The following is a 27,584-nucleotide window of genomic DNA, read 5'->3' as shown; positions in this document are numbered from 1 at the left end:
ATGGTAAGAGGGGAAATCGGGGTTATAAGTAGTGAGTGAAATGGACTGGTGGGGGGAGGGGCGGTGTAACGAGGGATTTGATGGGCCTACAAGGTGCCAAGCCACCGTGCAGAAGCTAACGAGGAGAAACGAAACGAGGACAGAGCCCAAACTGGATAAATAATACAAAGCAGCCTGTAGGAGGAAGTCGAGTGGGAAATGGGAAGAAAGGTGGAGTCAGGAAAATTGGGCCGAGAAGGCATTTTCTCTCTTTAGCGGACGCCAAGACATTTTATCAGATCGAGATAATCAATGAGAAAAACTCGGTCTCCGTCTCTCGCCTTCTCTTTTGGCTTCACGTTTTCTTTCCCCATCCACTTTCTTGAAACTTCCACTTGGAATTGCTTTTTTTTCAAGTCACATATTCTATCATGTCTACCACAACGGCTACACCAGTCGTGCCTCCGACCACCGGCATGCGGAAAAATGGTACGTGAGGGAAAAAAAAAAAATAATGCCCTGTCCCCACTTCCCTACTGTTCCTCATCTCCCCGGCTAACCCCATCGGACCTTTAGGTAAAAACTGGCACGGAACCAAGAAGGCTTTCCGCCCTACTGCGGGTTTGACCTCATACGCTAAGCGTCAAGAACTCAAGAAGCACAGCGATGCTGTCAAGGAACTTGAACGTGAGATGAAGGAGGAAGCCGAGGCTGAACGGAAGGTATGCCGATCTTATTCCTTTTCTCTTTTGATCTGTCTCACTTCCCTTATTCTTTTGTGGCTTTGTCTGGTCTTCATCCCTGTCCAGCCTGTCTCCATAATAATGATATTATCTCCGACAACGCATGACCTCCCAAGAAGGTATCGCTAACCGATGAACCCATCCAGGCCCGTATCCAGCGCATCAAGGACCGCCGAGAAGCCAAGGAAGAGAAGCTACGTTATGAGAAGATGGCCGAGAAGATGCACCACAAGAGACTCGACCGCCTCAAGCGCAGAGAGAAGCGCAACAAGCTGCTCAGCTCTTGAAGCTGTTCACGGTCTTCTCTATATCTCCGCCATATCATCTCTCCATCTCCTCCAGGACTGCATTGTGTGTATATACATCGGCTTGTTGAGGCTTCTTCCTTCTTCCTTGTCCCTAGCGGGAAAGGCTGGACACTCATTCCGGCGTGGGCTGTTCGATTACAGGCGTTTTTTCTGAGGTTAGGTCATAGGTCACTACTAGCGAGCAAGACAAATGTTTTTCTATAATCACAATCTATTAGCGTAATCATATTAACCAGTACATTATGGATAGTAGGGAGGACTATTATGTTTGTGTATAATAACTACATGTATGTATCTGCTGATCAGTCTACAGCCTTGGCGTCATCGATCCCACCCCAACTCCACACTCCAACAACACCAAGCCTCCAAGCTTTCAAGCTTCCCTAAGCTTTCTTCTCAGAATGCACCGCCATGGAACCTCCATATAAACACGCACCATTCTCAACATCCCGAGCTGCCTCCGCCACATTCCCACCCACCCAAGGCTCCACCCGGAGCCCGAACCAAAACCAGCTAGCCAGCGACCTCCAGTCCAAATCAGAGGACCTCTCTAGATTTGGTAGTCAAGAAAGCCGTCAATCAGACCGAAGAAAGTCCCGTCGCTCGCACCGCCATGGCTCCGATGACCGCCAAATCTCCCCAAAAGGAGAGTATCGGACTCATCCCTCCCTATCTCCTCCGTCGCAAGAGCCATCCCTCTTCGATGGCACGAGGTCCCACCGCCGAAAATATAGCAAGTCGCGGGAACTGCGCTTCCCTAATCCCATGAGCCATCTGGCTTCCTCGGCGAGCGCGAGGGGATTGCTCCCTACATGGTCGGGTGGGAAGGATAAGGATCGCGAGGGCGATGATGGGTTGTTAAGGCCAATTACGAGGGAGACGACTCGGAGCCGTTGGGGTTCTGAGTCGACTACTGGTTTATTGGATGGTCGGAAGGGGAGTCTGCTCGACACACCTGGGCAGCATGAGCAATTAGCGCCTATCCGCCGGCATGAGATTCTGTCTATGGATGACCTGGAGAAGGTTAAGAAGCGGAGGAAGCTTGGCGAGGAGTATGTTTTCTTTCTTGGCTTCTTTTGGGGTAGGAGATTGACTAACGGCCATTTTAAGGTATCTACGGTCTGCTTTGACATCAATTGGGACGTTAGCGACAGATGTCACCCGTCGGCTTGATTACACCTATTACAATTTGCTTGAGAAAATCACAGCCCTCAACTCGACTATCTCGTCGTTCCAGGAACTCTCCGACTCGGCATCAACCCTTCTTAACGACTTCGAACACGAAACGGCCGGGTTGGACCAGGATATCCGCAAACAGCTCAACGACCTAAAGGGCTTCCAGTCACAGATCCAAAAGGCCGACGCGTTAGAACAACGCATGAAAGCAGGCCGACAGCGCGTCGAGGAACTAGGCAAACGACTCGAGACCGTACGACACGAGATCGATAGCTGGGAACAGCGGGAAACAGAATGGCAAACCCGGACCAGTCGTCGACTACGCATTTTCTGGGGCATTGTCATAAGTGCGCTTTTGGTGCTTGTACTCGCTCTAGTCCTCCAGAACTGGCCAGACTTCTGGTCTTCCCACGCGGAGGCGTCACGTTTAACAGTGTCGAACCACTCTTCACCCTCTGTGCCACCTCAGTCTGAGGCGTGGGATGAGGTTCTCGGTTTCGGGGGAAGAGGTTCAGGGTCTGATGCAGGACCTGCTCGATATCCGTCTAACCTTGCAGATCGTCGCGAGAGCCTGGACAAGGCTGGTCCGACTTCGATCCGGTCAGGGCATGATGCATCACCTGCGGAACATGATGCTTTAAGGGTGCTGGATGAATTATGAAATGTTTTTTTTCTTGTGCTCCGGACCCTTGGACCTAGATCAATTCCCCGATCCGACCTAAGTTGTGCCTCCACGGGTTTCTGGTTTCTGGTTTATGCTTGAATTTTCTTCAATTTGTACTTTTACTTTAGATTTTATGTCATGATACCCAGTCCGCAAAGGATTCGTGTTCGTCATTATACCATCGGGCCCTCGCTCTTCTTCTTCTTCTTGTCTTCAATCAATTCGATATTAGACTCAGGGATCTTCTTGCCGTGGATCTCGAGGAGCCATTCACGCAGGTCATCACTGACATCACCCTGAACGGTGATTTCCTCAATACCCGCAGGCGAGCGGGTCACCGAAGAACCCGTAGCAAACTTCTTGCCTAGGTCCTTTGCGATCTTCTTGTTCTCTAGTCCGAAAACTTCCAGCCCGATGACGACCGTCACGTACTTGCGCTTGTTACGCTCGACACGCTTGATCTGAACCTTGGAGGAGGCCTTGCGCTCGCTATCGCGTGCCTCGTTAGCAGCAGCTTTGGCCTCCTTCTTGGCTGCATCTTTGGCGGCGCGTTCTTGTGCTGAGACGGAAAGGGTGGAGAGGTTGGCATTCAGGGCATCTAATAGAAAGAAACCCAGTGTTAGAATGTCGGTATTTCCAATTTCCGGGCTGTTGGATTGCCAGATGTAGGTAACGACCAGCCAGCCCAACAGCATGAAAGCCGCGTACCTTCAGAGTATAATGAGTCCCACAGGTCCGACTCGTTATCCTTGAGCCATTCTTCGCATTTCTTAGCGGTACCTCCAAACTCGCAATACTAGACAAGAACCCCGCACGTCAGCAACATGTTTGATCTCCAATGCACGTATAAGTCATAGCGATTTATGCAGGCTCAGTGGGCGCTTTCTAGTGGCTGGGAGCTATGCCACGCACAACGAAGCCGGAGCCCGGATGATAAGAGCTAAAGAAACAGGGGCAAGAGCGGGGAAAGGGGGTGGGCTGGGCCCTTCACTTCTGGGGGGACTGAGAACTGGGGACTTTGGGGGAACTCGAATGTCATACCTCCGGGGGTAATGTGCAAACTATCGGGATTCGGTCAGCGCTGTATCCTCAAACGAATTGGGGTTGTAGTTTGTGCCACGGGGGTCCTCACCTCCACAGTAGACAACATGTCTTGCCTGTACAGCTGGGGTTGTTTCTACCTCAGCCATGATGATATGCAAATAGTACCTTGGTAAATGGTATCTCGGTCTAGACTTTGTTCTTCTCTGCCAGAATCAACACATATGGCGGGGGCGGAGGGGCAGTTCTGCCAGCTAAACTGGTTTGGGATGTCACGTGCAATGACGGTCACTGCCAAATGGTAGGTACTCCGTATATGATGTTCAATTGCTCATCATTGGACCATCTTACATGCTTCAAAATGGGTTTATCTTACAAGTTCCAGATTGTAGCAAACGTCACTAATCAGCACAACATTGCATATCTTTGCTAATCTCCCCTTTGACAGCTGTGTGATGGGTCCAATCTCCCCCGGATGGAGGGGCACATCCCACATTCCCCGGTTGACTGAATCTGGAAACTCGGGGGCGAATGCAGACCAAAAAAAAATCCTCCTTGACGTGAGCCCGTTTAAGGTGCAGCTGTGACCCTTACGATAGGGGTCCTGGCGCGCCAATTGGTGCCCCAGTTTGACGATGCCTAGTTAGATCCGCAAATGGCTGATAAGATAGTCAATTGCAACCTTGCAATCCCTGTCTTGTCTCGCATTGCGTATCCAGGCCGGTGTCAAAAACCGGTCTCTATCAACTAGCTGCATTATCAAGAGTCCTTGGACGCGAAGCTTGTGGGGACTGAGAATCGATTGCCCCTGATGTGAGTGTTGGCGACATGCGTCAAAGCTGTGCAGGAAAAGGTATCTTTGACCGATACTGTTCGGGGGCCAATGATCGGCGTCGAATATGACAAACGTTAAAGAGGCCCGTGGGGGAGAGACCGGGGTGCGCATCGCGCTAGCGCTACAGATCAAGCCTCCGCGGAGAGGTGGAGGTGTTTAACAATGGGCCAGAACATGGGGACTTGCAATTTGCTCTCGGAATAGGCCATATAGACAAAGTTTCATGTTTTCAGTTCCAGGTTCCAAGGGCCTGAACGCGAATACTTCACGGTAGCATGCAGTGATGGGCGGTTATCACTGGCTTGTGATTTGCATCAACCATTGCGCCTGGGAATCAATGTCGAGGGTTTTGACCCGCCAATCATGACGGTCCTCGGCGAGTGGTTGCCCAGATGTTGTCGATGCAAGCGCACAGACAAAGGCAATTCTGTGTACGACACCTGTTTTTAATTTTCTTCGTTTCCTTTTTTTCTTGTGTTATGTTTAGCTCTATCTTGCATATTCTCGAGCTGTCCGTGCATGTGTACAACATTGGGGGTTAGTTGGGAATTGAGGGAGTGGAAAAAGTCGAAGATGTCAATGGCTGAAGCCAAAGATAATAACTACGCCACTAGATATCTTTTATAAACCCCTTCCAAGGCATATTCGTATTGCTCTATCTGTGCCTTTTAGCTTCGGCTCATATCTCCGGTCGATCATGGCTAAGTTTTCCTTTGATGGTATGATTTGACAATAGGGTCTTCTGGTTCTATTGTGTCACTGGTACAAAGTACGGAGTACCACAGCATTCTAGAAATGCCAATGCCTCGGCAAGTCTGTGATCTGGACCTGGTTAGATAAATATTCCTTCTGAAAATAACATCTAAAAATTTTCAGTTCAAAGACTGTGGATCGAAGGGGTCCGACTCTCTTGGAAAACTAACGTGCTCAGACCTTGCGGACGCATCGGGGGACTACAGGCTCTAGGCCGGATAGCTCCGTGATACTCCGATGGCGATGGCGTATGAGAGTTTAGATAGGGTACTTTAATAGGTATTTTGCTTCAACGGTTCTAACTACTTGTATTTCTATATAATTACTGATATATTATACATATATAGTATATATATAGTATTGTTTGTGGGTATAATATACTCTCACACTTATACCATATACTCCACCAGATCGACTACACAAAGACGCATGGCACATTTCCCGCTAAAAAACGACTTGCATATTTGGTGGAGAAGAACGGTTGATGGCGCGGTCTAGATGAGTTTAGTATTTTATTTTATTCTCCTATGTATTATATAGTAATATAATACTACTATAATACTATTATAATACTATTTATGATAGTGCATAGTATAATTATAGCTAGTCTAGTTACTATACTCCGTACTAGTCCCAAAACTCGAACTAGACGTAATAGATTTAATTGTGGCAACTTTTAATGTTAGATAACTTATATATCATTTCTATTCTTTCTGTTTCAAGTCAACCTGTTAATCTTCTTTGGATATATAAAACTTGTTTGCTTTTTTATTTTTATTTTTTTCTTTCTTATCCCTTTTACCCATAACCACCTGGGCCCCCAGTCCCCCAGTTCCCCCAGAAAACCGGGAACAGTCACATCTCCACCTCCAGATCCTCTGGTTCCCTATCTTGACTTCTTCCTCCTCTTCCTCCTCTTCTTCCTCTTCTTCTTCCTCCACTTCCTCCTATTCCTCTTTTCTTCTTTTCTTCTTTCATTCTTTCTCTTCTTCTTCCCCCTCCTTTCCTTCATCCTTGGGATATTATCCCAGTGAGCAATCACCTGGTTATGCTATATCTTTGAATGGGCCCATTACCTCGAACCTATTCCCTCATTAATTACATCATTGAAAGGAAATGACGACGTTGTTGACTCCCCGCGAAACCCATTCGCCCTTCTCGGATCCATTACGGTGTCCCACTGGTCCTACTGCGCAGCGATATTTCTTAGAAGATCACGTCATCCCCAGAAAATCAATGCAAGATGACTATCGCGCGAGGGACTCCTCCCCAGTCGCATCAAATCTGCCCTCGGCGCTCCCTTGTCCGAATTTCACTCTGAACCCCGACCAACTCGCCTACGCGCCCACTCTGAACAACCTGGCACCGGAAAACGAACTCATTCTACCCTGCTATGACTCAGAATCCCTTCACAATGCCAAAGAACCAGAGGATGTGAGCGACGCGTCGACGGAATCACACCCGCATTCATGGACATTACAGCCTCCTTCTGCGGATGACAGCTTAATTGAGGATGAGCCTTCCAGGCATGTGGACTACCTTTCACATGACTGGAAGGAGGAAGATATCTGGTCCTCCTGGCGGTATGTCACAAGTCGGAGGAACGATTATAGTAATGGAGTGAGATTGGAGAATGCCTCTTGGAGGACATGGGCCAAGGCCAAGCACAACCTGAAGACGATATCGCCGGAAAGCCTCAATTGGTAGGTAATCAATCTGATTGATATTTTCCCTCTTTCACCCCCGCTAACCTTTGACCAGGCTGAAGGACTGCGATGTCACCTGGCTCTACGGCCCATTAAAAAGTTCCGTCGAACGCGCAGCCTCTCCATCTCCCCCTCCAAGTTACCTGGAGACACCAAATTCTTATATAGACCGAAAGCCAATCCTGAAGAAGAAGACCGCGTCTGAGGCCATCCTCCAACGGTCACTATCTCAACATACGTTACTCCAACACGCCGGGGCCATTCTCAAAGCCCAAGAAGCCGAGAGTAACTGGGCTCGACCCCCATTCCCAAGGTCCAACACGGACTTGGATCAATTGCATCACCGCACTGGAAGCTCGACCTACTCTCTTGGTGGCACCCTCACTACTTCATCATCGTCCGGAATGACATCTCCAAGCGAACGGCGCCATATTCACTTCAATAATGAAGTCGTACAATGCATCGCGGTCGAAGCCAAGGGGTATGAGGATGATTGGCCGGCCACCTTTGAAGAGTCATCTTCCGACGACGGTGTAGTCTTGATGAGACAAATCTCCAGCCGGTCCTCCCTGAGCAACCGTAGCACCCCACGTAACAGCTTTACCGGCGATGGGAAAACCATCGCCCCTCTCCCCCTCAACCACACTCAAGTATCGCGGGGATGTCCCCGAGTCGCACGCTCAGACGATCCTTGACCGATGGTCCACCCCTACCCCCACCCGGACGGTATCACCAACTCCCTCGGTAGAGACCCTCCGTCCGTCAGGGCCATCAGAGCCCTCGGCCAACTTCCTTTTGGATGAATGTGAAGATCCCAGCTTGGACTTCACGGGCAATTATCCCGATCGTGATCGTGCATGGTTCATGGAGGATGATCCAGCATCAGATCGTCCGATCCGATTGACTGCTTCGGGCATGATCATGCCGGAAGGCGAGACCGAGACTGCCAGCAGTAGTATCTTGGACCGGGTTGTGGACACTGTGAACACAGCCCGAGACATTGCCCATGTGATTTGGAATGTGGGCTGGCGCCGCTAATCTTGATTATTGCAACTTTTACGATTGACGATGACGGCTAGCCCGTCGTACATAATGGAACAGAAGGAAAAAAAAAAAACAGGCTACAACCTGTGGCGTTTTTGGGCGGAAAGATGGTGTTGGAGTCGGTGAAGTCATTTGTTTTGTTTTGTTTTGTTTTTTTTTTTGTATAGAATCACCCACTGGGTTGTTAAAGATCATGTAACGACATAATGCATAAAAATCACACATATTGAAACTATTACATTGGAATTCCAACCCTATAATCCTTATAATTATACGTATATGCATATATGTATCGATCCGCAGGGGAAATTACGAGGTTGGTGTGTATAAAATGTAGGGGGGTTGACCTCGGGAGATGAATCCAACTGTTTCGTTCTTGTTTCAATGATCTTTCAATCCTCAACTTCTTTAAAAGAACCTTGGAAGTATTTGAAGTATTTAATCTATTCATGCTTAAATTAAAAAAGATCGACATCACCAAGATCAACTGTCTAAATTACAATTGCCCCACAGCAAAACCCCCCCTGATCTCTTTCTCTTCTTGAACTTCCCCCGAGGTCTTTCTTACTGGCTTCAAAAATATGGAAACCGTCAATGTCGCCGAATTGGTCGAGCGCCTAGGTAGCGATGAAGATGCCGTGCGCAAAATGGCCGTCTTCAAGCTCCAGAGCAACATCGGGGACCCGTCCTTCGCCGACATCTTCATCGCAGAGGGCGGCCTGGTTCGATTACGCTACCTAACCCTTCACGCAAGCGGGAATACCCTGGCATATAGTTTGACCAGTTTCTCGAGATTGCTCGATGTCGACAAGGGGTGGGAGTGTGTTGACCAGGAATTGGTTGAGCGCGTGAGTTATCCTTGAAGCCATCGCAGTGCTCTTCTACCTGTGTTTCTGTCCCCTTTCCGCAGCCATATCAGATGCTAATGCGACTGTTCTTCTAGATTGTCGAACTGATCGTTACCCATCCCCTAGTCAATATCCTCCGCGGCGCCATGTCAATCCTTGTCTCTATCGTTTCCCACCCGTACACAGGGAACCGAGCATCCCAGATCAACAACTTCGGTTTCCGCGCCCTGAAGCCTGCAATCGCCATATACCCCCAGTTCCTGGAGATGCTAGTCAGTCGATTATCCTCCGCGGACCATGCGCTGTGTGCCAATGCCCTCCAATTGATCAACTCACTCATGCGCGACTCCATCACCCACGACCCCGAGACAGAGTGGCCCAAATTTATTCAAAAGTTACAGGATCTGGGCGTTATCAGAGCGGTCTACGTGCTTATGCAGGATTCCGCCCTTCAGGACCTGGCGCATCCGCTGCTGGAATTTCAGTCCCTCACCAAGGTCCTACTCCGCAAGTGGAGAGATATCGCCGTCAATCAGGAGAAGCCTGAGCATCGCCGCGCGCTGAAGGGGATTTATCTTGCCAGTAAGCCAGAGAAGAATACCGATGAGGTTACCGAGAATGGTGAGGATACACGGCGCTCCAGACGACACCATCCGGAAAAGTGGAGGCGGCTTGGGTTTGAGACGGAGAGTCCGGCGGGGGAATTCTACGAGGTCGGTTTCTTGGGTATGATGGATCTGGCGGACTATGTTCGCAGCCATGGGGATGAGTTTCAGAACATGCTCTTGGAGCACTCCACAAAGCCTTCGGGACAACGGTGTCCGATCGCCCGGGCATCGTTGGCCGTCACATCCATCTTATATGAGCACTTCGAGGTCGAAAAGTCCGACATGGATGACACCAAAACATATCTCATTTCAGAGTCCCGTGCAGGCTTTGATAAACTGTTCCAGCCGTTGCTGTTACATTGGACGCGACTACATGTTGCCGGCTTACAAGCCTTCTTCCGCCTGTGGAAGGCGACTGCCGCCGAGGAAGAAGACTTGGACAAGATTATTGAGCTCGTGCGTATCCTAATTGAGTCGGTGGTTGGCGGAGCTGCTCGGATCAAGGATGTCCAGGATGTCGAAGAGGAGCTGGCCGATTTCGAATACCACCGATTGCGCGGGCTGCAGATGGAACTCCTTGAACTTACGTACGAGGATGCATGGGGCCAGCACTTGCGACAGGTGCGCGAGGAACTTCACCATGAGGCTCTCCAGTTCGTCAAGGAACAACGAATCCGATCTTTGCTCCAAGGTAGCTGGTTCGCTCTGGAATCTCACTCCAAGTCGGAGTCGGGGGCAGTGCAGAAATCGACTGCCACATATCAATATGCCCAGCTCTCTCATAACCGACGATACTTGCATTTCGGTCAATTCGACCTGATGGGCGACCGAGCTCCAGAGCTGGACACCCTACCAGAGAAAAGTGAGTGTCACCGAGTGCTTACCTATAACCACACACCCACACACCCACACACATATAATCTTGTATTTGTTGCTGACAGCGGGCCGTTCCCTCAACAGTCGATCTCTCAATCGTATCATCCGTAGTCTCCAACGTCTCCACCAACCCAGACCATTCCTCCACATCCACCGTGAAGACTGCACCCCGTCAACCCGCAACGAAGATCACCATTCACGGATATGCGACTTCCTCAGCCACCGGTCACGGAAAAAATCACAGTCACGCTCGGTCCAGCAGCAGGACCACCCAAAAGGAGGTAGTCCTGCTCACGCTGCGGCCCTCCTCGCACAGCATTGCGTCCGAATGGCTGGATGGTCTGCTGATGCTCCTCAACCAGCAACCCATTACGGCAGAGACAAGCAAGCTGATTGACCTGGTCAGCAATTATGGGCTGAAAATCCGCCTGCTCAATGTGCGGTTTGATGATGCCACTTTCGCCGGTGAGGCTCCCCAAGTCCCTGCGAGAGATGGCTTGGATGAAGATTATTACTATGACGTATTTGGAGGTGCATAGGGAGTACTTGACTCTATATAGGTTTCTTTTCTCTTTTCTTTTTTGGTTATTAGGGGGATTTTGGTTTCTTTGGCTCTGCCGACTCAGATTCTGGTCAATATACCCGTTGTGCGATTTGTCTTGTTGTGATTTATTCTAATTCTAACATATAATTTAATCATTACATCTATATCTATACATCTATCTAATTTATCTAATCTATATGTACGTATATGCGTGTAAATAGTATACATGTACGGAGTATGGATGTATACTGGCAAATGGCCCACCGCTTGGCGTCATAAGCTTATCGGACCGCGTATCTCAACTTTCTCCAGGTTCTTGATCCAACTCATCATGGACGGTCGTCCTCCTAAAAGACAACGCAGATCCAAGGATTCAAAGCAAGAGCCGAAAATAAAACCACGAAATGCCCCCGTCATAATCTCAAATAGCTCCAGTCCTATCGAACCAACAGAACCCTTTGCTCTCTCCTCACGCCCAAAACCCTCCCGCAGCACAACACCATCAACCCGGCTTCCCTCGTCCTCACCTTCTCCAAATAAAAAGAATAAATCGTCACCAAAACCAGACTCAAAATCCAAGTCCCTGCACAGCTTCTTTCATCCCGCAACAGAGGGACAACGATGGGCACCCCAAAAGACCGAGAAGCAGTCCCTACCGCCGGTCAGGGAGACTGTCGACGTGGACCTGATTGAGGATGATTACGATTCCTACGATGAAATATTCACACAACATCTAGCCAATGAGCGGGCGGCAACGAGCTCCAGCCAGACGCGTCAGCCCGCGCCAAAGCCCGCGCCAAAGCCAAAGGCCCCAGTTAAACCGCCGCGGAAGACGACAAAACGGTTCCTTCTGTCTACAGACCCTGGGAATGGTACCGCGAAGGGGCAATTAGCTGCGCAACCAGCCGGCGAACCGGACCGTCGACCATGGGCTCAGCGGTTCGCACCGGTCAGCCTAGGCGAATTGGCCGTTCATAAGAAAAAGGTCTCAGATGTACAGCATTGGCTGGAAGATGCTTTTGCTGGGAGGCGTTCTGAGGTGAGTTTTTGATCGGCGGAGGATAATTTGGGGTTTGATTTGAGTACAGTTCTGATAATATGCAAGAGATTACTCGTCCTACGTGGTCCAGCAGGCAGTGGGAAGACGACCACTGTGTCCCTGCTCTCCGAGTCACTTGGTTACGACATTATCGAGTGGAAGAATCCGCCGGTTTCGGAATTTGGAGCTCACGATTATCAATCTGTGAGCGCGCACTTTGAAGAGTTTCTTGGACGCGGCGATAAATTTGGAGGGCTTGATCTCGAAAATACCAGCGAGCTCGATCCTAAGAAAAATGAGAGATCTCGGGACCAGAGGATACTTCTTATAGAGGAGTTTCCAACTGTGCTCGGCCGGGTGTCCTCCGCCCTCACGGCATTTCGGGCGTCTCTTCAACGATATTTGGCCGCCTCTGCGAATGATAATGCCCGGGGCGGTTCTGGATTGAATCACCCGCCCATCGTGATCATCGTATCGGAGACCTTGTTGGGATCTGCGTCCTCAATCTCAGATAACCTGACAGTTCACCGGTTATTGGGGCCCATGATCTACAATCACCCCGGAACAACAATTTTGGATTTTAACAGCATTGCACCTACTTTTATGCACAAGGCTTTGCGGTCTATTTTGGACAGAGAGGCACGGAACTCCCGACGTGTCCAGATACCTGGACCGGGTGTTATAGACAGTATCTCTGAAATCGGCGATATCCGCAGTGCAATATCCTCTCTCGAGTTCCTCTGTCTTAAGGGGGACGATACGGGGAGATGGGGAGGCAGTGTGGCCAAAAAAAAGAAAGCTCGAGGCGAGGTTGCCTTGACAGCGATGGAGAAAGAGTCTCTCAAGATGATAACTCAGAGAGAGGCGAGTCTGGGCATGTTCCATGCCGTTGGAAAGGTCGTGTACAACAAACGCATGGACCCGAGTCTAATCGAGGGGGATGTCGAGATCCTTCCACCGCCACCGAATTATCTGCGCCACTATGCCCGACCAAAAGCTTCGCAGGTATTGGTCAATGATCTGGTCGACGAGACCGGGACCGACATATCAACATTCATTAGTGCTCTCCATGAGAACTACATCCCATCCTGCGATGGGGATAATTTCACCGACTGTTTCAACGACTGCATCGACGCACTCTCCGATAGCGATATCCTCAGTGCCGACCACCGATCAGGGCAAGGGGCACGGGCCGGGATCGGAACTGGAATTACCTCTTTCGGCAGCGGCGTCGATGTGCTCCGGCAGGAGGAAATGAGCTTTCAAGTTGCGGCGCGTGGTCTTCTTTTTGCTCTTCCATACCCTGTCAAGAGACGGGTTGGGTCTGGAACGGGACGAAGCCGCGCAGGCGATGCGTACAAGATGTTTTACCCGGCATCTCTGCGATTGTGGAGAGAGGCGGAGGAAATCGATGGACTGATCGACACATGGATGAACCGAGCACTCGATCCTTTTGGACAGCATCTTTCTCAAACTGGCTCTGAGCTCACGGGCGTCAGTTCCTGGAAGAATCTCCAGGTGGGAAGGTCAGCATCGATCAATTTGGGGCAGAAAGATCACACTCCGAGTGTGGTCACAATGATGCCTCGACATGATCTACTACTTCATCAATTGCCTTATATGGCTGCAATCCGGCGTCAGGACCCAGATTGTTGGCAATTAGATAAGATCACCAGCATTCGCACCAACGATAATCTTCGTAATGACAGCATGGACGACATGGAAGAGTCTCCGGTACTGTCGCGTGTGAAACCACCCAGCAGTAATGGGTTTGGAGCTCGACTGCCTGAACAGGAAGAGAAATTGATTCTCAGTGACGATGATATTGTCGATTAACATGTGTATCATAGTGAATTGTTTTAATGTGAAGTCTACTATGGAGTACATAGTCATACCGTGTACTATGTATGTACCTATACGTCCTATTTGATCTGCCGCTTTTATGAGCTCAGGCTCAGGCTGACTGAGTGGATATCAGCACGAACTCAGATTAGTGATAATTGACGGAATCTTCCAACCTTCCAAGGTTGGAAATCTGTCTGTATTGCCATGTTTCAAAGACCTCGAACGATAGGTGTTTCTAAAGCCAGCTAAAAATATACTCTGGGATTAGATCATACTGATGTCAATAGTAATGAACTTGCTGAACACGAAGGATCAGCAGGATCAATCGAGAATTGCGATTTAAGAAATCAAAATTCTTGACCCAAGGCAAACCTTCGTGATGACGTTAATCAGGTCCGTCGCGCCACCGAGCAGCTATTGCTCCGCGGAGGCGACAATGCAACAGTGTGTTCATATACTAAGCAAAGCGACCATCTCTTACTACTTAGGTAGTAACTTATACAGATGCTAGCTTATATGATAATTTTCCATGTCTTGGCTGAAGAGTGTCCGCTGATATATACGTATACCCATCCTAAACGGAAGCTGCGTAGGATGGGCATCTACAAGCGACGGCCGCAGTTGAATCTATCCGCTCGCTTCACACCGCGCATATATTATCCACACTATATATTGCTAAAGCTCAGATGAGAAAGAAAGGACTTGAGACTTCAATTAGTTCGACGGAATATGTTTCATAACTCCTTTCGGTCCTTCCCTTCCTTGCACGACACTAGAAGTACTCCGCGCGATACTTTTATCGGCTCACAGCCCTTTGTATATATCCACCGCTAATGGTACATATAAAGGTAATAGCCGTTGACCTTTAGGCAATTTGTTTGTTCCCGTCCTGGAAGCAGCAAGGCTCGCAGCAAGCTGAAAAATATCATCCTCCTTTGCGTAATGCCTTCATGGGTGGTTAGGAATGGGGATACTGTCAGATATATCTAAATCCACGGAAATTCCGAAAGATCTTATATGCTCCATGCAGTGTCGCACACATACCACCACCCGCAGTAGCCCAGGCAGCTCCCTGGAAGCGCAAGGAGTTGATCGGTATATTCTGTTTCTTTGACGGACCTATGCGTTTTCCACTTAGCTGAACTGCATGATGTGACCGCACTGGGACGATTACTAGGATATATTACATACCTCTGGGTACAGGCCACGATCGTCTTGGTAGTCTCCCGACCTGTGAATCGAGGAGTGTTTGGAAATCGTTGATTGGTGAGGACATCTCTCAGATTTGAGTATGTGAGTAGTTTCTTAGTGGATGGTCTGTTTCAACTTTTATTTTCCTATGTTGCGATGCTACGTATATATATATATCCTGGCATATAGCTATAGCTAGCGATTGGCACCCAATGACATCCGAAGGCACATCATCTGATATGTTACATACAAACAGCGGTTCTGGTAACCTGGCGTTCTTAGTTATAATTCGCTCTCTCACTCGGGATCCGTGGTTAACTATACAAGGGCTTGATATCTGACCGTGGGCCTACTGTCCTCCATGCTGTGGCAAAGGTACTTGAACTCTAGAATCGGTATCGGCAATAGCTTCCCAGTAATTCGTGGATGGTTTTACTTAGCGATCAAAAAGCGGCAAGAGGTGAGGACTAAAGTGGAAAAGGAAAGGTCTCGACTGCCAGGCATTACCTACATAGGTATCTGGTACACATGTACATTATGTGTGTACATAGTTTGTATACTCCGTACTCCGCCTATCTCGTGATCCACTCTCTTATCTTCAGCCCCAGCTTTCTTCTTTTAACCACCTCGCCTTTCAGAGCCCTTCGAATCTCCTAGGTAAATTCACCTTCACAATTCATCTCAATGATCACTCACACTCCAATAGAATGCTCAATGATCACGAACCCTCGAAACGAGGACACAATGACTCCTACCTGATCAATCGCTCTCGAGTCTCCGTGAACACAGAGAACGCGAACCTCGCTTCGACCACGCCTCGATCTCGAAAATCCGAGGATGAGCTTGACTATGCTCAATTGAAGAAAGATGCCCCGGGCCTTGTTGCTGCCGCCGCCCATGCGGCGGTTCCTAGCTGGACAAGCATGGTCCTAATGGTCTCCCTTATCTTCGGGGGTTGCTGTGCCAATGTGGGTGTCAAGAGAATATCCAACGCTGCTATGGGGGTAAAACAGGACTGATCTTGTGTATAGGTCTTTGCACTAGAGGCGATCATCAAGTAAGTCAACAAGCCCGGCGAATCCAAACAGAACGCTAATCACATATCTTCTCTAGAGAGCAGCCTACTGCCGGTAAGCACGACAACCAGAACCAGCGCAAACAACCACATCGCATATCCTAACCAACCCCGTTCCTCGCATAGGCCCCTTGATAACATTCGCCCAATTCGTTATCTGCGCCCTCTTCACCATCCCAAGCTTCTTATCCCCCTCAGCCGGACCACGAGCCCTATTCCTAAACCCACGCGCCATCCCACTACGATCATGGGTGGTATACACCGCATATTTTGTGAGCGTGAACCTGCTCAACAACTGGGCATTTGCATACAAGATCTCCGTTCCACTACACATAATCCTCCGGTCTGCAGGCCCCGTCGCTTCAATGGTAATCGGCTACATATACAACGGCAGACGCTATTCCCGTGGCCAGATCGCATCGGTAGGTATGCTGACAGTGGGCGTGGCAGCCGCCGCCCTGGCCGACGCGCAATCCAAAGGTGTGTCTCTGCACGTCGACTCTGGTGCGACAGACACAATGACGACTGTGACGGGCTTCACCATCCTCGCGCTCGCGATGGTTCTCTCTGCGTTCCAGGGGATCTATGCCGACCGACTGTACGCAACTTACGGCAGGGATCATTGGAAAGAGGCGCTTTTCTACTCGCATGCGCTTTCCCTGCCCCTTTTCTTGACGAGTTATCCGCAATTGCTGGGTCAGTGGCGGGTGGTGGCTTCGTCGCCTTCTCTGCTGTCGCATTTGGATTCAGAGCTGTGGGTGTCGAAGAGTGCGGTTGGGGGCACTGCTTTCTCGGTGCTGGGGCAGATCTGCCAGATTGAGGCCGTGAAGGCTTTCCTGGCGCATCTGCCGGTTCAGGTGGCTTATCTGGCGATGAATGCACTGACGCAGTACCTGTGTATCCGGGGAGTTCATCTTTTGTCGGCCAAATCGTCGTCGTTGACGGTTACTATTTTCTTGAATGTCCGCAAGTTGGTTTCCCTGCTCCTGTCGATCTATCTCTTCGGGAATCATTTGGCCGGGGGTGTCTTGGTCGGCGCGACTCTGGTGTTTGTCGGGGGTGGACTATATGGCTTTGAGGGAGCGCGTTTACGAAGCGTTGCCAAAAAGACTCAGTGATATTGCATATTAGATGGGGTTGGACCAATGTATATCTAGACAAAAATTCATTTTGCATATGATGTCTCGATCTTACAGCTGGTTATACTTCCAAGAGGCGACTGATGTCACGAATAGAAAGGAAAGATATATCGATATCATGTGCAGGCCGCAATAGTTGTACATAAATTGAAGATAGAAGCAACATCGTCCACCCAATTAGAGTGGAAAGGCGTCAAGCATGACGCAGAATCAAGATCACCCAGGCTAACCCCCGAGCCAGATCAAAATAATAAAAACAGAGAACCATCTATAGCACCTCGCCCACAATCTTGGCAGCTTCCTTGTATGTTTCCAATAGCCGCTCACACTTCTCTCTCTCAGCCTTGATGCCATCATCCTCGTAGAGAAGCTCGCCGAAAAGATCTTCTTTATAAAGTTCGCTCACGAGTCTGTTTTGCACTACGTCCTTGCAGTGATTGACAAGGAGGTGCATGACAGCCTTGGGAACCTGATCTGCAATGGTCTCTCGAACAATGTTAAAGTATGATGAGATGAGACGGCGAATGAGCTCGGTTTCGAGCATCTCACGGTCCGTAAGTGCAGGCTCTGTGTTCTCATGGGGCTATAAGAGTGGAGGTCAGTTAAATGCATGTGAAGCTTAACAACGGCTACGCGGTGGTACTTACGAAGGCGGAAATTTCACCGCCGTAGTCCGGTGGTGCGGTGTACTCCTCAGTTGGCATAATGGGAGCCCGAACCTCGGCACGCCGAATGCTCTGGCTAATGCTGGGCTCAGCAGCATGTGGCCCTTGCCGGTTGGTGTTCATGCCTGCTGGCGGCATGGCCATGTTGTGAGTACCTTCTTTGCCGAAGAAGTAGTTCAGGAACGAGTCCCGGGCAGTGTTTGAGGCACCACCGAAGGCAGCATGGTTTGATTGAGCGCCATTCAGAGTGGCAGCAATGCCATTCTCACCTGTGCGGCCAACGTGAGGAGACATGCTCCGCGATCCCTTAGAGGAGTGGCTTCGAATGGGAAGGTTTTGCTTGTCAGAATGTTCTTCTTCGTCGGGACCTCCCGTAGTTCCATTGGGAGCTCCCAATTCCTTTTGACGTCGCTTCTCGCGCTTTCTTTTTTCCTCTGCTAGTACGGCTTTTCTTTCTTCGTCCTGCTTGTTCTGCATGATTGAAGACATGGCAGCTGCGGCGCCAAGGAAGTTCGGGTGGTTGGTGTTGATGTAAGCTCTTTGGATTGAGATCAAAGATTCTACGTAAGTCGAACAGGGGCCCAGGCGCTCACGAAGAAGGTCAGATACGACCTCAATTAGCTTTCCTTGGAGACGAGGGAAACGCAGGAGTTCTTGATTGCCACATGTGTGGCAGATCTTGATAAGCTCCTCATAAACCAACTCCACGCATCGCTGACTGGGCGATTCGAGGAGTTTGATCTGTGGTTTCACTAGCAAATCAAAGGCTAACTCCGGAACAAACAGACTCGGGCGAGGACCTGTCGAGTTTCGGATGGCCGTCCGGATGTCGGAGGTAGTCAGGTTATGAGTGGGATCAATTGTTTCCAGTGAGTTTCCGAAAACAGAGTTGAAAATGTAGTAAATTCTTGCTCCACCGCATAGCTCTTTGGTAGAGATCTCCGATGAAGTTCCGTCGATAGATGAGATGAATGAAGCGGCGAATCTGGTCATCTGCTGAAGAATCAATGATCCCCGGTGTTCTTCACCACTGAACTGTTTGTTTCCATAGCTGGCCAATTCTTGCTGAGTTTGACCCATTAGGGTGTTCAGCCGAGCCTTGATATCCGGAAGCCGGTCTCGAATGTGAGACATCAGGGTTGTGTTCAGGGTTTTGGCCAAAAAGTGTGTACCGCAACGGTTGGCCATATTCCTGTAAGCTGGGTGATGCCGGAAGAACTCAGACTCTGCCCGCAACGCATCGGAGAGCGATTTTCCAGACTGGATATCCTGCTGAGACCGGTTGACAACACCGATAAATCCAAGCTTTAGAGGATACACGCGTCCAGATAGGATGTCCATCGCATTGGTACCATGGTCCATAAGATCCAGCTTTGATAGCACACCAATCGTCCTCCGGCCCATTGCATCCACCTGGCGGGCAAGCTTCAGCGCCTCGGAATTGACCAAATCGACATTCGCCGGAGAGACCGCAAGGATAATGCTGTTCGGTTTGGCGATGTATTCCAGAATCAAGGTACGTGTTTGTTTTTCGATATCAGACGGTTGGTCGCCAATGGGCACTTTCGTCAGTCCAGGCAGATCCACAAGGGTGAGGTTGAGCACATGGGGCGAGAAGATCTTGAGATTGATCGGTTGCCTATTGATGCCCTTGTTGCTTCCTGCGATCCTTGCCGTCTCCGCTTCAATCTCTTGCTTCACTTGTCCAAAGTCATCAAACTTGCGCCCCGGAAGGTGGTGGAATTCGGCCCATTCGTGTTGACCGGCAACACTAGCAGCCGTATGCGGGATATGAATCTCATCGTTTTCCGGCTTATCATCACGTTCACTGGGCACGTTGATAAGCTGCAGGATTAGGGGCCGTCGGGTGACAATTCCACTACCTCTTGGTAGAAAGTCCCTTCCGACTATATTCTCTAGGACCGAAGACTTTCCGGATGACTGGGAACCAACAACAACCTAAGAGGGAGGTGGGGATTAGTCTTAGGTTGACCGGGTATCAAATGACGACTCTCCCTCTCACAACCCCGAGAGCTCTCTACCTAACCAGACTCACAATTTGGGGCAAATCCAAGGAATCATTCCCAATGGTATTGAAGACCAGATCCTGAAGCTTGTTCACTGTCACGAGCAGATCCTCACCCAGCGATGTCATGATGTCGAACTGAAGGCAGGCACCTTGAGACGCAGAGGTAAGAGTTAGGGCCCGGAGTTAACAAAAGAGGAAAAGGTAAAAAAAAAGGTACACGCAAAAGTGAAAGTCGCGTGCAAACGGTCACGGGGATCCCTGTAGGCCTAAGCAACTCTCTCCTTGGAACCTTGGGAACATTGTTTATGGCCACTTTTTCGGCACACGTGATGCTGATGTAAGCAGGTGCTCCCGGTCATGACGTCGTTGATTCGATACAGATACTACGGAGTACATCAAGAACAGAAAGGATATAGGATAGGAAGTATAAGAAGAATAAGACAGATGTCCATCTATAAGGCAAATACTTATTCGAACGAGCTTTATTAACTCGATTCCGTTTGAAATTGGTAGTGAACTGGGTATTTTGATACTCGAGAAGAATCCAGGATACATACATAGTTAGATCTAATTCGGCGAATCAATAGAATTTGAATGTCCCCCTTGTCGCATTGCTCAAGTTGGAGTATCTATGTATGATCCAATCACTCGTCCAGTTGAACGTAGTTGGCAGGGAATAGACCTTGCTTGCCATTGTACTCACCAAGCCACCAGTCATCATCCGGGAATTCCTACACTCAGGTTAGCACTGTACATAGCGATAGCGCAAAGGCGTAAAGGCCGAGAAAGACAGGGATTGTTCCACTTACCACGTTGGTAATCTTCACGCCTTCAGGGAATCCGATCTCGTTATCCTCGGCGGCTTCATAGTCATACAAAGCTGTAGCTGTGACACCCTTGGAGCTGGGAGTAGCCGCCGACGGTGCAGCAGCCGCGGCAGGGGTGGGTGCGGCTGGGACGGAGGCAGTAGCAGGCTCTGGCTCTGGCTCTGGCTCTGCTTCATAATGGTGGGAACCAGCTGTTGCGTGTGACGCGGGTTCGTTGTCTTCCACAATCTCCACATAGTTGGCCGGGAAGAGACCACGCTCACCCTGAGCATTGACACCTACCCACCAATCCTGGTCCACCATTTCAATGTCGGTCACATACTCTCCCTCTCGCAATTCAATCTCATTATCCTCGGCCTTCTCGTAGTCGTACTGGATCAGAGCTCGCGGTCCGCCTTCGGGTTGCTCATGCTGCTGCTGAGGGGCAGTTTCTTCGGCCGTAGCACGGCCCAGATCGTGAGAATCATCCTCAATATCTCTTTCGTCTGGAACAACCTCTTGGAGGCTCCGAACAGGCATAGCAGGGGGAGGAGAATGCTGTTCCTCGTGGGCATCCGTAACGCTGTCGGCGGCGCTGCGGCCAACCGGCATGGCAATTTGAATCGGCGAGCTCTCACGCACCGGGGGAGTGGGGGGTGTCGGGGAGCGAGGGGGCTGCGGTGGGGGAGTAGGAAGAGCCTGGTGGGCGTCATTCTCAGGTTCGGACTCGATAGGCCCGGAGGATAGTCCTGGTACAGGAACAGGGCGACTGGCCTGTGGAACAGGAGGAGCAGGAGGAGCAAGTGGCGCGGGCGCAGGTGCAGGCGCGGGCGTGTCATGGGCGAATTGGTCACGAATGTCACTCACATGAGGTTGCGGTTGGTCCTCTTGTTGATCATTGGCCTTTGCATCAACAGGCTGTTCGGGAACATGTGATTTATCCTGTGCGGTTTGAACAGGAGCCCAGGACTTGCCCGCGTAGGAGCTCTTCCACTCGGTCTGGCCACTAGTTTGGCTTTGAATCGGGGCAGGGGTGGGGGTCGGGGTAGGCTCGGTGCTTCCGGATGACGAAGCCACTCCGCGCTCCTTGGCCTTGCGCTCTGCCCAGATTTGAGCTGGTGTCTTGCCCCCTCGTCAGCAAAAGTACGGCTTGCAGCTCCAATCTGTGCGCTCGTGGTTGGCTTAGGCCCCAGACCAGTTGGGAGGGGTGGCTTTGTTCCTGGGAAGGAGGGGCTAGAGCCAAACTTGTTGGCAACCTTTGGTTTAGGTAGGCTGGTCAAGCGCTCCGAGGCAATAGAGGGCGCAGGTCGCTCGGGCAAGGTTGTTGGCTGTTGGTTGACGGCGGTGGTTGGTGTGACATTGTCACTGGTGCCTTCCGGCTTCTGTGCTCTAGCTCGAATGGCAGCGATGTCAACTTTGCCAACGGGTTCATAAGAGCCCTTGATAATTGCCGGGCGCTCATCTTTCAGCTGACCGGATGCGGCAGCTTGCTTCCGAATTGCAGCGATATCAACTTTACCCACTGGCTGGTAACCACCTTTAACCACGTCGCTAGAGTCATCCGAGGCGGTAGCGGCAGATTGGCGACTCGCTGTGGGGTTTGCCTTGAGTTCTTGCAGGTTCACTCTTGTGGGCTGGTAAGCCGGCTGTACCTTTTCCAATTGCGTGCGAGTCACGGGAGGGGCATCTGCACCCCATCCATCATCGTTCAGGCCAGCTCTTGAAGGTGTGGGCTGTGTGCGGGTAACTGGGCTGGGGGTGATACCCCCAGATCGAGTCGGTGTGAAAGCAGGCTTGCTAGCCACGGCAGGCCGGGGGGCTGGGGTTGGGGCAGAAGCCTCGCCTGCTGAATACTTGGATCCAGAGGAATCTGCCACCCGCTGGACGATGCCCTCGGGGCTCAGGTCCCCATCTGCTCGGGCTGTGATCTGCACATGGTATCCCTATCCAGCTGAGTCAGTCTCACACCGCAGGAGTTGCGTCATAAAAAGGAAACTCACATGAAGGAACTTGGCAACTGCAGCCAAGTGGCTGGTAAAGTAACCCTTTGTTCGCTCCGGCACACCTTCTCCACACCAGCCAATGAGAACGTTCTTGGGAAGACCGGTGTTGGAATCCGTCACCTTCACAAAGGCGAATTGCACCCGCCCTTCGGAAAATTCCTCGATGAGATCGGCCAATTCACCCTCTGATAGTAGGATTTGTCAATGTGAGATAATGGGGCTTGGAGGAGGGGGGAATCACTAACCTCCGGTGCTCTGAACCTTAAGGACACTCTCCTTGCCTCCATCGTGCTGGAAGGCACTGACAAGCGGGGTAGAAACCGAGTAGACAGCCCATTGGCCATAAGTGGGAGACCCATTCCCAGACGGGGGTGGTGCATTCACCACTGTCTGATAACTTTTCGATATCGAGGGGCCATTGGACGAGAGATTGAGAGAAGCCATGACTTCCGGCGGATAGGCGGGGAGAGGGAAGGGGAAGCTTGTCAAGTTTTGGATGTGTCCACGTGGGAGGGGTGTTTGCTTTTTTTGTTGTTACAATATCTGTATCTCATATGCAGTGTTAGCGTAAAGTGGTCAAATCTCTTATTGTGGTGTGAGATAAGTTGGAGGTGTGGATAGATAGGAGAAGACGGAGTTGACGTAGGTGGACTCTATTGTAAACACTGACCGAGCAAATGGAAGAGGAAATGGAATAGGAGCAACAGGGGATGAATTGCTTTCAAGATGAGGATATTGCGACAAAGGATAAGTACAGAATCAAGGGAAAATATTGAGAGAAGGAAAACGATGAAGCCTAAAGGTGGAGAGAGAGAGGGAGGGAGAGGGAGAGGAGAGGTTAGGGGAAAGGTGGTGTAATATATTTCGTATAACCAATACATGCATGTACTACTAGTATATACATAGTTATAGCTAACTATGTATATTAGCTTCACCTTATAAATATATATAAATGTATACTACATAACGTTAGAATAATCTGGAAATGGTTATTGGATTCAGTGTAAATGGAATACAAATCAAATCAAAATACCCCACCTAATAGAATCCCAAAGCTACTATAGTAATAGTTGGAGATGTATACTGATTACTATGTAGATGTATTTATGTGTATGTATTTTACAGGTTCTCCAGGCCTGGACTTCCTCCCCCCCAATTCTCACCGACAGTGGGGGAGCTTGAGCTTTTGAGAGAAGATTTTTTTTTTTTCTTTTCTTCCGTTTTTTCCGTTTTCTCTTTTCTTATCTCTTTTGGGTTGAATATCTGCTTTCTAATTATTCTAATTCAATTACTTTCTTCATTTGAAATCACGTTGACTTGGGTGTGAAACCCCAAGCCAAGTTATTGACTTTCCTCAGTTATACAAGGTACACACAAGATATAGCAAGGGGGGGAAAGCAGTCATGGGACCTCCTCAATCCGATCTCAGTTCCAGTCGGAATGCCAACTCGGCCGCTGGTTCCTCTAACGATGAATCAACTACTTTATCTCCGACTCTCAAGGGTCCCGTGGACTCTCCTCTCCATGAAAGCCCCAATGCCCTAGATCAGCCCGCAGAGGATATTTTGCCCAGAGATCAACAGCAGAAAACGGCCACCTATGACTATGCCTATGAGAAGTCGATGAGTCACGCCGAGTCAAGACTCTTCTACCAACATCATCAGTTATCCGCGCGGAACGACACCAACCTGCCTTTGAGCCCAGTGGCCTCAGCCCGCTCAGCAGCCGAACACCTGGAAGCCTCACCGATCAACCTCCCGGACCCGATGAACACTCAAGGCCGGGTCTCTCGCGAGGGATCTATGGTCTTCGAATCCGAACCCTCGACACTACGCCTGCAGTCCGCTAATGAGCCCGATCCCTCTGCGTCCCATTACCTCGAAGATGATGAAGATGAGGCGAACCTTTCTGCCCGAAACCAGGCGGCGCTTCTAGGGGCTGCCCTTGAACAGGGACCATACTCGGTGGAGAATCCGCAAAGCGCCGGTGTGGGGATTGGGGGCCCTCAGGTTGTTAGTGGATTTGCGTCTAGCAGTGATGCTGTGACGTCTGAGCTGAATGCTATCTACTGCAAAATCAAGAAACTACTTGATCTGAGATCTCAATACATGGAGCTTTCTTTGCAGGGACCCGGCAATGACCCAAAGGACCAACCGGACTGGGAGATCTATCCTCCGCCTCCAGAACCGGCGTGGGATGACGGCAAAGAATACCAACCTGGCAACCTTGGTGACCCATCTGACCTTGGAGGAAAGAAGAGGAAAATGGGTCAAGACATTGGCGAGGATTTTGACATGGAGGAATTGATGCCTCTGCCCAAAGAATCATCGTGGACGTACAGGCTGGATGGCAGTAGTGTATACCAGGTCTTTGATTCTGAGGCTGCTGCTGACCAGCAGACACCTGTTGTCCAGATTCCCTCGTTGCGTGATTTCTATATGGATCTGGACGCTGTTGTGGATGTGTCGACCGATGGACCTGCTAAGAGTTTTGCGTTCAAGCGGCTGTCGTACTTGGAGGGCAAATTCCAATTGTATACGCTGCTTAACGAATACCAGGAAATGGCAGACAGCAAGAAGGTCCCTCATAGGGACTTCTACAACGTGCGCAAGGTGGACACCCACGTTCATCATTCGGCATGCATGAACCAGAAGCATCTTCTTCGCTTCATCAAGAGCAAGATGAGAAAGTCCCCGGACGAAGTCGTTCTTTTCCGAGATGGAAAACATCTGACTTTGAAAGAGGTCTTTGAGAGTATCAACTTGACTGCTTATGACTTGAGTATTGATACTTTGGATATGCACGTAAGTCCCTCATAACACATCCCTTGTCTTTGATTCGTCAAAGTCTATAGATGAAGGAAGATGCAGTCTGAAAATATCAGTATTTGCTCGCCCCCCCCTACGCTCACTCTTAGGCCACAGGTATTACTATTACTATTACTGACTCAGACTTCATAGGCACACACCGACTCTTTCCACCGATTTGACAAATTTAATTTGAAGTATAATCCGGTTGGAGAATCCCGACTGCGTGAAATTTTCCTCAAAACAGACAATTACATCAAAGGTCGCTACCTTGCAGAGATTACCAAGGAAGTGATCTCAGACTTGGAATCTAGCAAATACCAAATGGTGGAATGGCGAATCTCGATCTACGGTCGTTCCATTCAGGAATGGGACAAGCTTGCGGCCTGGGTGGTGGACAACAAGTTGTTCTCGCCTAATGTCCGCTGGCTCATTCAAGTGCCTCGTCTCTATGATGTCTACAAAGCAAGCGGCATGATGGAGAACTATGAACAAGTCATCACCAATGTCTTCCAGCCGTTGTTTGAAGTGACCAAGGATCCTTCTAGTCATCCCAAACTCCACATCTTCCTCCAGCGAGTTGTTGGATTCGACAGTGTGGATGACGAAAGCAAGCCCGAGCGCCGGCTGTACAGAAAGTATCCCATCCCACGAGAGTGGAACACCAAACAGAATCCCCCTTACACTTATTGGTTATACTTCATGTTCGCCAACATTGCCTCCCTCAACAACTGGCGGAAACGCCGAGGATTCAACACATTTGTTCTACGGCCTCATTGCGGAGAGGCAGGCGACCCGGATCATCTGGCTGTCGGCTTCCTCTGCTGCCACAGCATCAGCCATGGTATCTTGCTGCGCAAGGTACCTCTCCTGCAATACCTTTACTACCTGGATCAGATCGGCATTGCTATGTCACCACTTAGTAACAACGCTTTGTTCCTCACGTATGATAAGAACCCCTGCGCTACCTTCTTCAAACGAGGACTCAATGTGTCTTTGTCCACCGACGATCCATTGCAGTTTGCATTCACAAAGGAGCCTCTCATCGAGGAATACTCAGTCGCAGCACAGATCTACAAATTCAGCGCAGTTGACATGTGCGAACTCGCCAAACATTCAGTTGACCAAAGTGGATTTGAACTCTCCCTGAAACAAAGATGGCTCGGCTCGAACTGTTCCATTCCTGGAACCGCTGGCAATAATGTTGCAAAGAGCAATGTACCAGATATTCGCGAGGCATTCCGACATGAGACTTTGCTCGGAGAATTGTCCCTGTGAGTTGCTCATGATGTCTTTCGCGTTAAGGAAATGGGGCTAACCATACATCGTTTTCTTAGGATCGAGCGATACTCCGAGGGCAATGGGACCGGAGAGCAGAAGAGCTTGGCTCCAGGTCCACCAGGGGAGGTGGTGTCCTCGAATCATGGTAAATCTATCTCGAAGGAATGATCAGGAATTACGCGGCAGACTGACATTGAAAACCACCCCTTCTTAGATCAGTCCGCACAGAAACTCGAGTCGCGGTCTGAGCTAGGTTCAAGTGCAGCCAACACTATCGATGCCTCCCCCAGCGAGGCTCATGTTCCAAACCAGATGGCTACCTCCCCATCGACTCCATCGAAATACCTAGCTCGATCACCTCGCCTTGGAACGGGTGAGTTCTCTTCCAATGGCAGCCCTGCTCTCGGAGCAGGAGTTGGGGGGACAGATGGTCTACCAGAGCAGAAGATTTTCCCGGGCATCGTTCATGAGAGGGTTCGAAAGGGAAACATGCAATAGAATCACACGTGAGTGGGTTTTGGTGACACATATCACAAACTAGTGAGAGCAGATGGAGCACCTCCCTCTACTACTGCTAAG

General features: G+C 49.9%; 11 protein-coding genes across 11 annotated transcripts; 7 read left to right on the top strand and 4 right to left on the bottom strand.

The window, feature by feature from the left end:
* The first annotated feature begins 346 nt into the window (after positions 1–346).
* On the top strand, positions 347–1,240 carry N7487_003420 (CGR1 family protein). The gene is made up of 3 exons (XM_056871167.1): positions 347–468; positions 556–701; positions 869–1,240. The coding sequence occupies exons 1-3, from the start codon at positions 411–413 to the stop codon at positions 1,007–1,009; spliced, it is 345 nt and encodes a 114-aa protein (XP_056735951.1). The 5' UTR covers positions 347–410; the 3' UTR covers positions 1,010–1,240.
* Positions 1,241–1,441: 201 nt separating this feature from the next.
* Positions 1,442–2,867, top strand: N7487_003419 (uncharacterized protein; the record flags this gene model as incomplete). The annotated part of the gene is made up of 2 exons (XM_056871166.1): positions 1,442–2,082; positions 2,141–2,867. The coding sequence occupies 2 exons, from the start codon at positions 1,442–1,444 to the stop codon at positions 2,865–2,867; spliced, it is 1,368 nt and encodes a 455-aa protein (XP_056735950.1).
* A 176-nt stretch (positions 2,868–3,043) lies between these two features.
* tma22 (putative RNA binding protein Tma22) lies at positions 3,044–4,060 on the bottom strand (the record flags this gene model as incomplete). Its single annotated transcript, XM_056871165.1, has 4 exons — positions 3,044–3,468; positions 3,579–3,666; positions 3,912–3,931; positions 4,003–4,060. The coding sequence occupies 4 exons, from the start codon at positions 4,058–4,060 to the stop codon at positions 3,044–3,046; spliced, it is 591 nt and encodes a 196-aa protein (XP_056735949.1).
* A 2,555-nt stretch (positions 4,061–6,615) lies between these two features.
* Positions 6,616–8,243, top strand: N7487_003417 (protein phosphatase regulator REG1; the record flags this gene model as incomplete). The annotated part of the gene is made up of 3 exons (XM_056871164.1): positions 6,616–7,202; positions 7,261–7,736; positions 7,789–8,243. The coding sequence occupies 3 exons, from the start codon at positions 6,616–6,618 to the stop codon at positions 8,241–8,243; spliced, it is 1,518 nt and encodes a 505-aa protein (XP_056735948.1).
* A 587-nt stretch (positions 8,244–8,830) lies between these two features.
* N7487_003416 (ELMO/CED-12 family protein) lies at positions 8,831–11,120 on the top strand (the record flags this gene model as incomplete). The annotated part of the gene is made up of 3 exons (XM_056871163.1): positions 8,831–9,097; positions 9,193–10,567; positions 10,666–11,120. The coding sequence occupies 3 exons, from the start codon at positions 8,831–8,833 to the stop codon at positions 11,118–11,120; spliced, it is 2,097 nt and encodes a 698-aa protein (XP_056735947.1).
* A 336-nt stretch (positions 11,121–11,456) lies between these two features.
* N7487_003415 (uncharacterized protein) lies at positions 11,457–14,000 on the top strand (the record flags this gene model as incomplete). Its single annotated transcript, XM_056871162.1, has 2 exons — positions 11,457–12,164; positions 12,231–14,000. The coding sequence occupies 2 exons, from the start codon at positions 11,457–11,459 to the stop codon at positions 13,998–14,000; spliced, it is 2,478 nt and encodes an 825-aa protein (XP_056735946.1).
* A 985-nt stretch (positions 14,001–14,985) lies between these two features.
* On the bottom strand, positions 14,986–15,285 carry N7487_003414 (uncharacterized protein; the record flags this gene model as incomplete). Its single annotated transcript, XM_056871161.1, has 2 exons — positions 14,986–15,128; positions 15,201–15,285. 2 exons carry the CDS (start codon positions 15,283–15,285, stop codon positions 14,986–14,988), a joined length of 228 nt encoding a protein of 75 aa, XP_056735945.1.
* Positions 15,286–15,907: 622 nt separating this feature from the next.
* Positions 15,908–17,393, top strand: N7487_003413 (uncharacterized protein; the record flags this gene model as incomplete). The annotated part of the gene is made up of 4 exons (XM_056871160.1): positions 15,908–16,168; positions 16,232–16,257; positions 16,314–16,330; positions 16,402–17,393. 4 exons carry the CDS (start codon positions 15,908–15,910, stop codon positions 17,391–17,393), a joined length of 1,296 nt encoding a protein of 431 aa, XP_056735944.1.
* Positions 17,394–17,682: 289 nt separating this feature from the next.
* Positions 17,683–20,234, bottom strand: N7487_003412 (dynamin-related GTPase DNM1; the record flags this gene model as incomplete). The annotated part of the gene is made up of 3 exons (XM_056871159.1): positions 17,683–17,997; positions 18,062–20,038; positions 20,136–20,234. The coding sequence occupies 3 exons, from the start codon at positions 20,232–20,234 to the stop codon at positions 17,683–17,685; spliced, it is 2,391 nt and encodes a 796-aa protein (XP_056735943.1).
* A 380-nt stretch (positions 20,235–20,614) lies between these two features.
* On the bottom strand, positions 20,615–23,361 carry N7487_003411 (putative actin binding protein; the record flags this gene model as incomplete). The annotated part of the gene is given in 5 exon segments (XM_056871158.1): positions 20,615–20,839; positions 20,918–22,044; positions 22,062–22,857; positions 22,915–23,102; positions 23,163–23,361. The coding sequence occupies 5 exon segments, from the start codon at positions 23,359–23,361 to the stop codon at positions 20,753–20,755; spliced, it is 2,397 nt and encodes a 798-aa protein (XP_056735942.1). The 3' UTR covers positions 20,615–20,752.
* A 959-nt stretch (positions 23,362–24,320) lies between these two features.
* N7487_003410 (uncharacterized protein) lies at positions 24,321–27,503 on the top strand (the record flags this gene model as incomplete). The annotated part of the gene is made up of 4 exons (XM_056871157.1): positions 24,321–25,721; positions 25,878–26,998; positions 27,062–27,150; positions 27,220–27,503. The coding sequence occupies 4 exons, from the start codon at positions 24,321–24,323 to the stop codon at positions 27,501–27,503; spliced, it is 2,895 nt and encodes a 964-aa protein (XP_056735941.1).
* Between the last annotated feature and the right edge of the window lie 81 nt (positions 27,504–27,584).

Source organism: Penicillium crustosum, assembly GCF_028827405.1.
Source record: "Penicillium crustosum strain IBT 35664 chromosome Unknown utg000001l_segment0_segment0, whole genome shotgun sequence".
Lineage (NCBI taxonomy): Eukaryota > Fungi > Ascomycota > Eurotiomycetes > Eurotiales > Aspergillaceae > Penicillium > Penicillium crustosum.
This window is presented reverse-complemented; position numbering and strand designations above follow the sequence as displayed.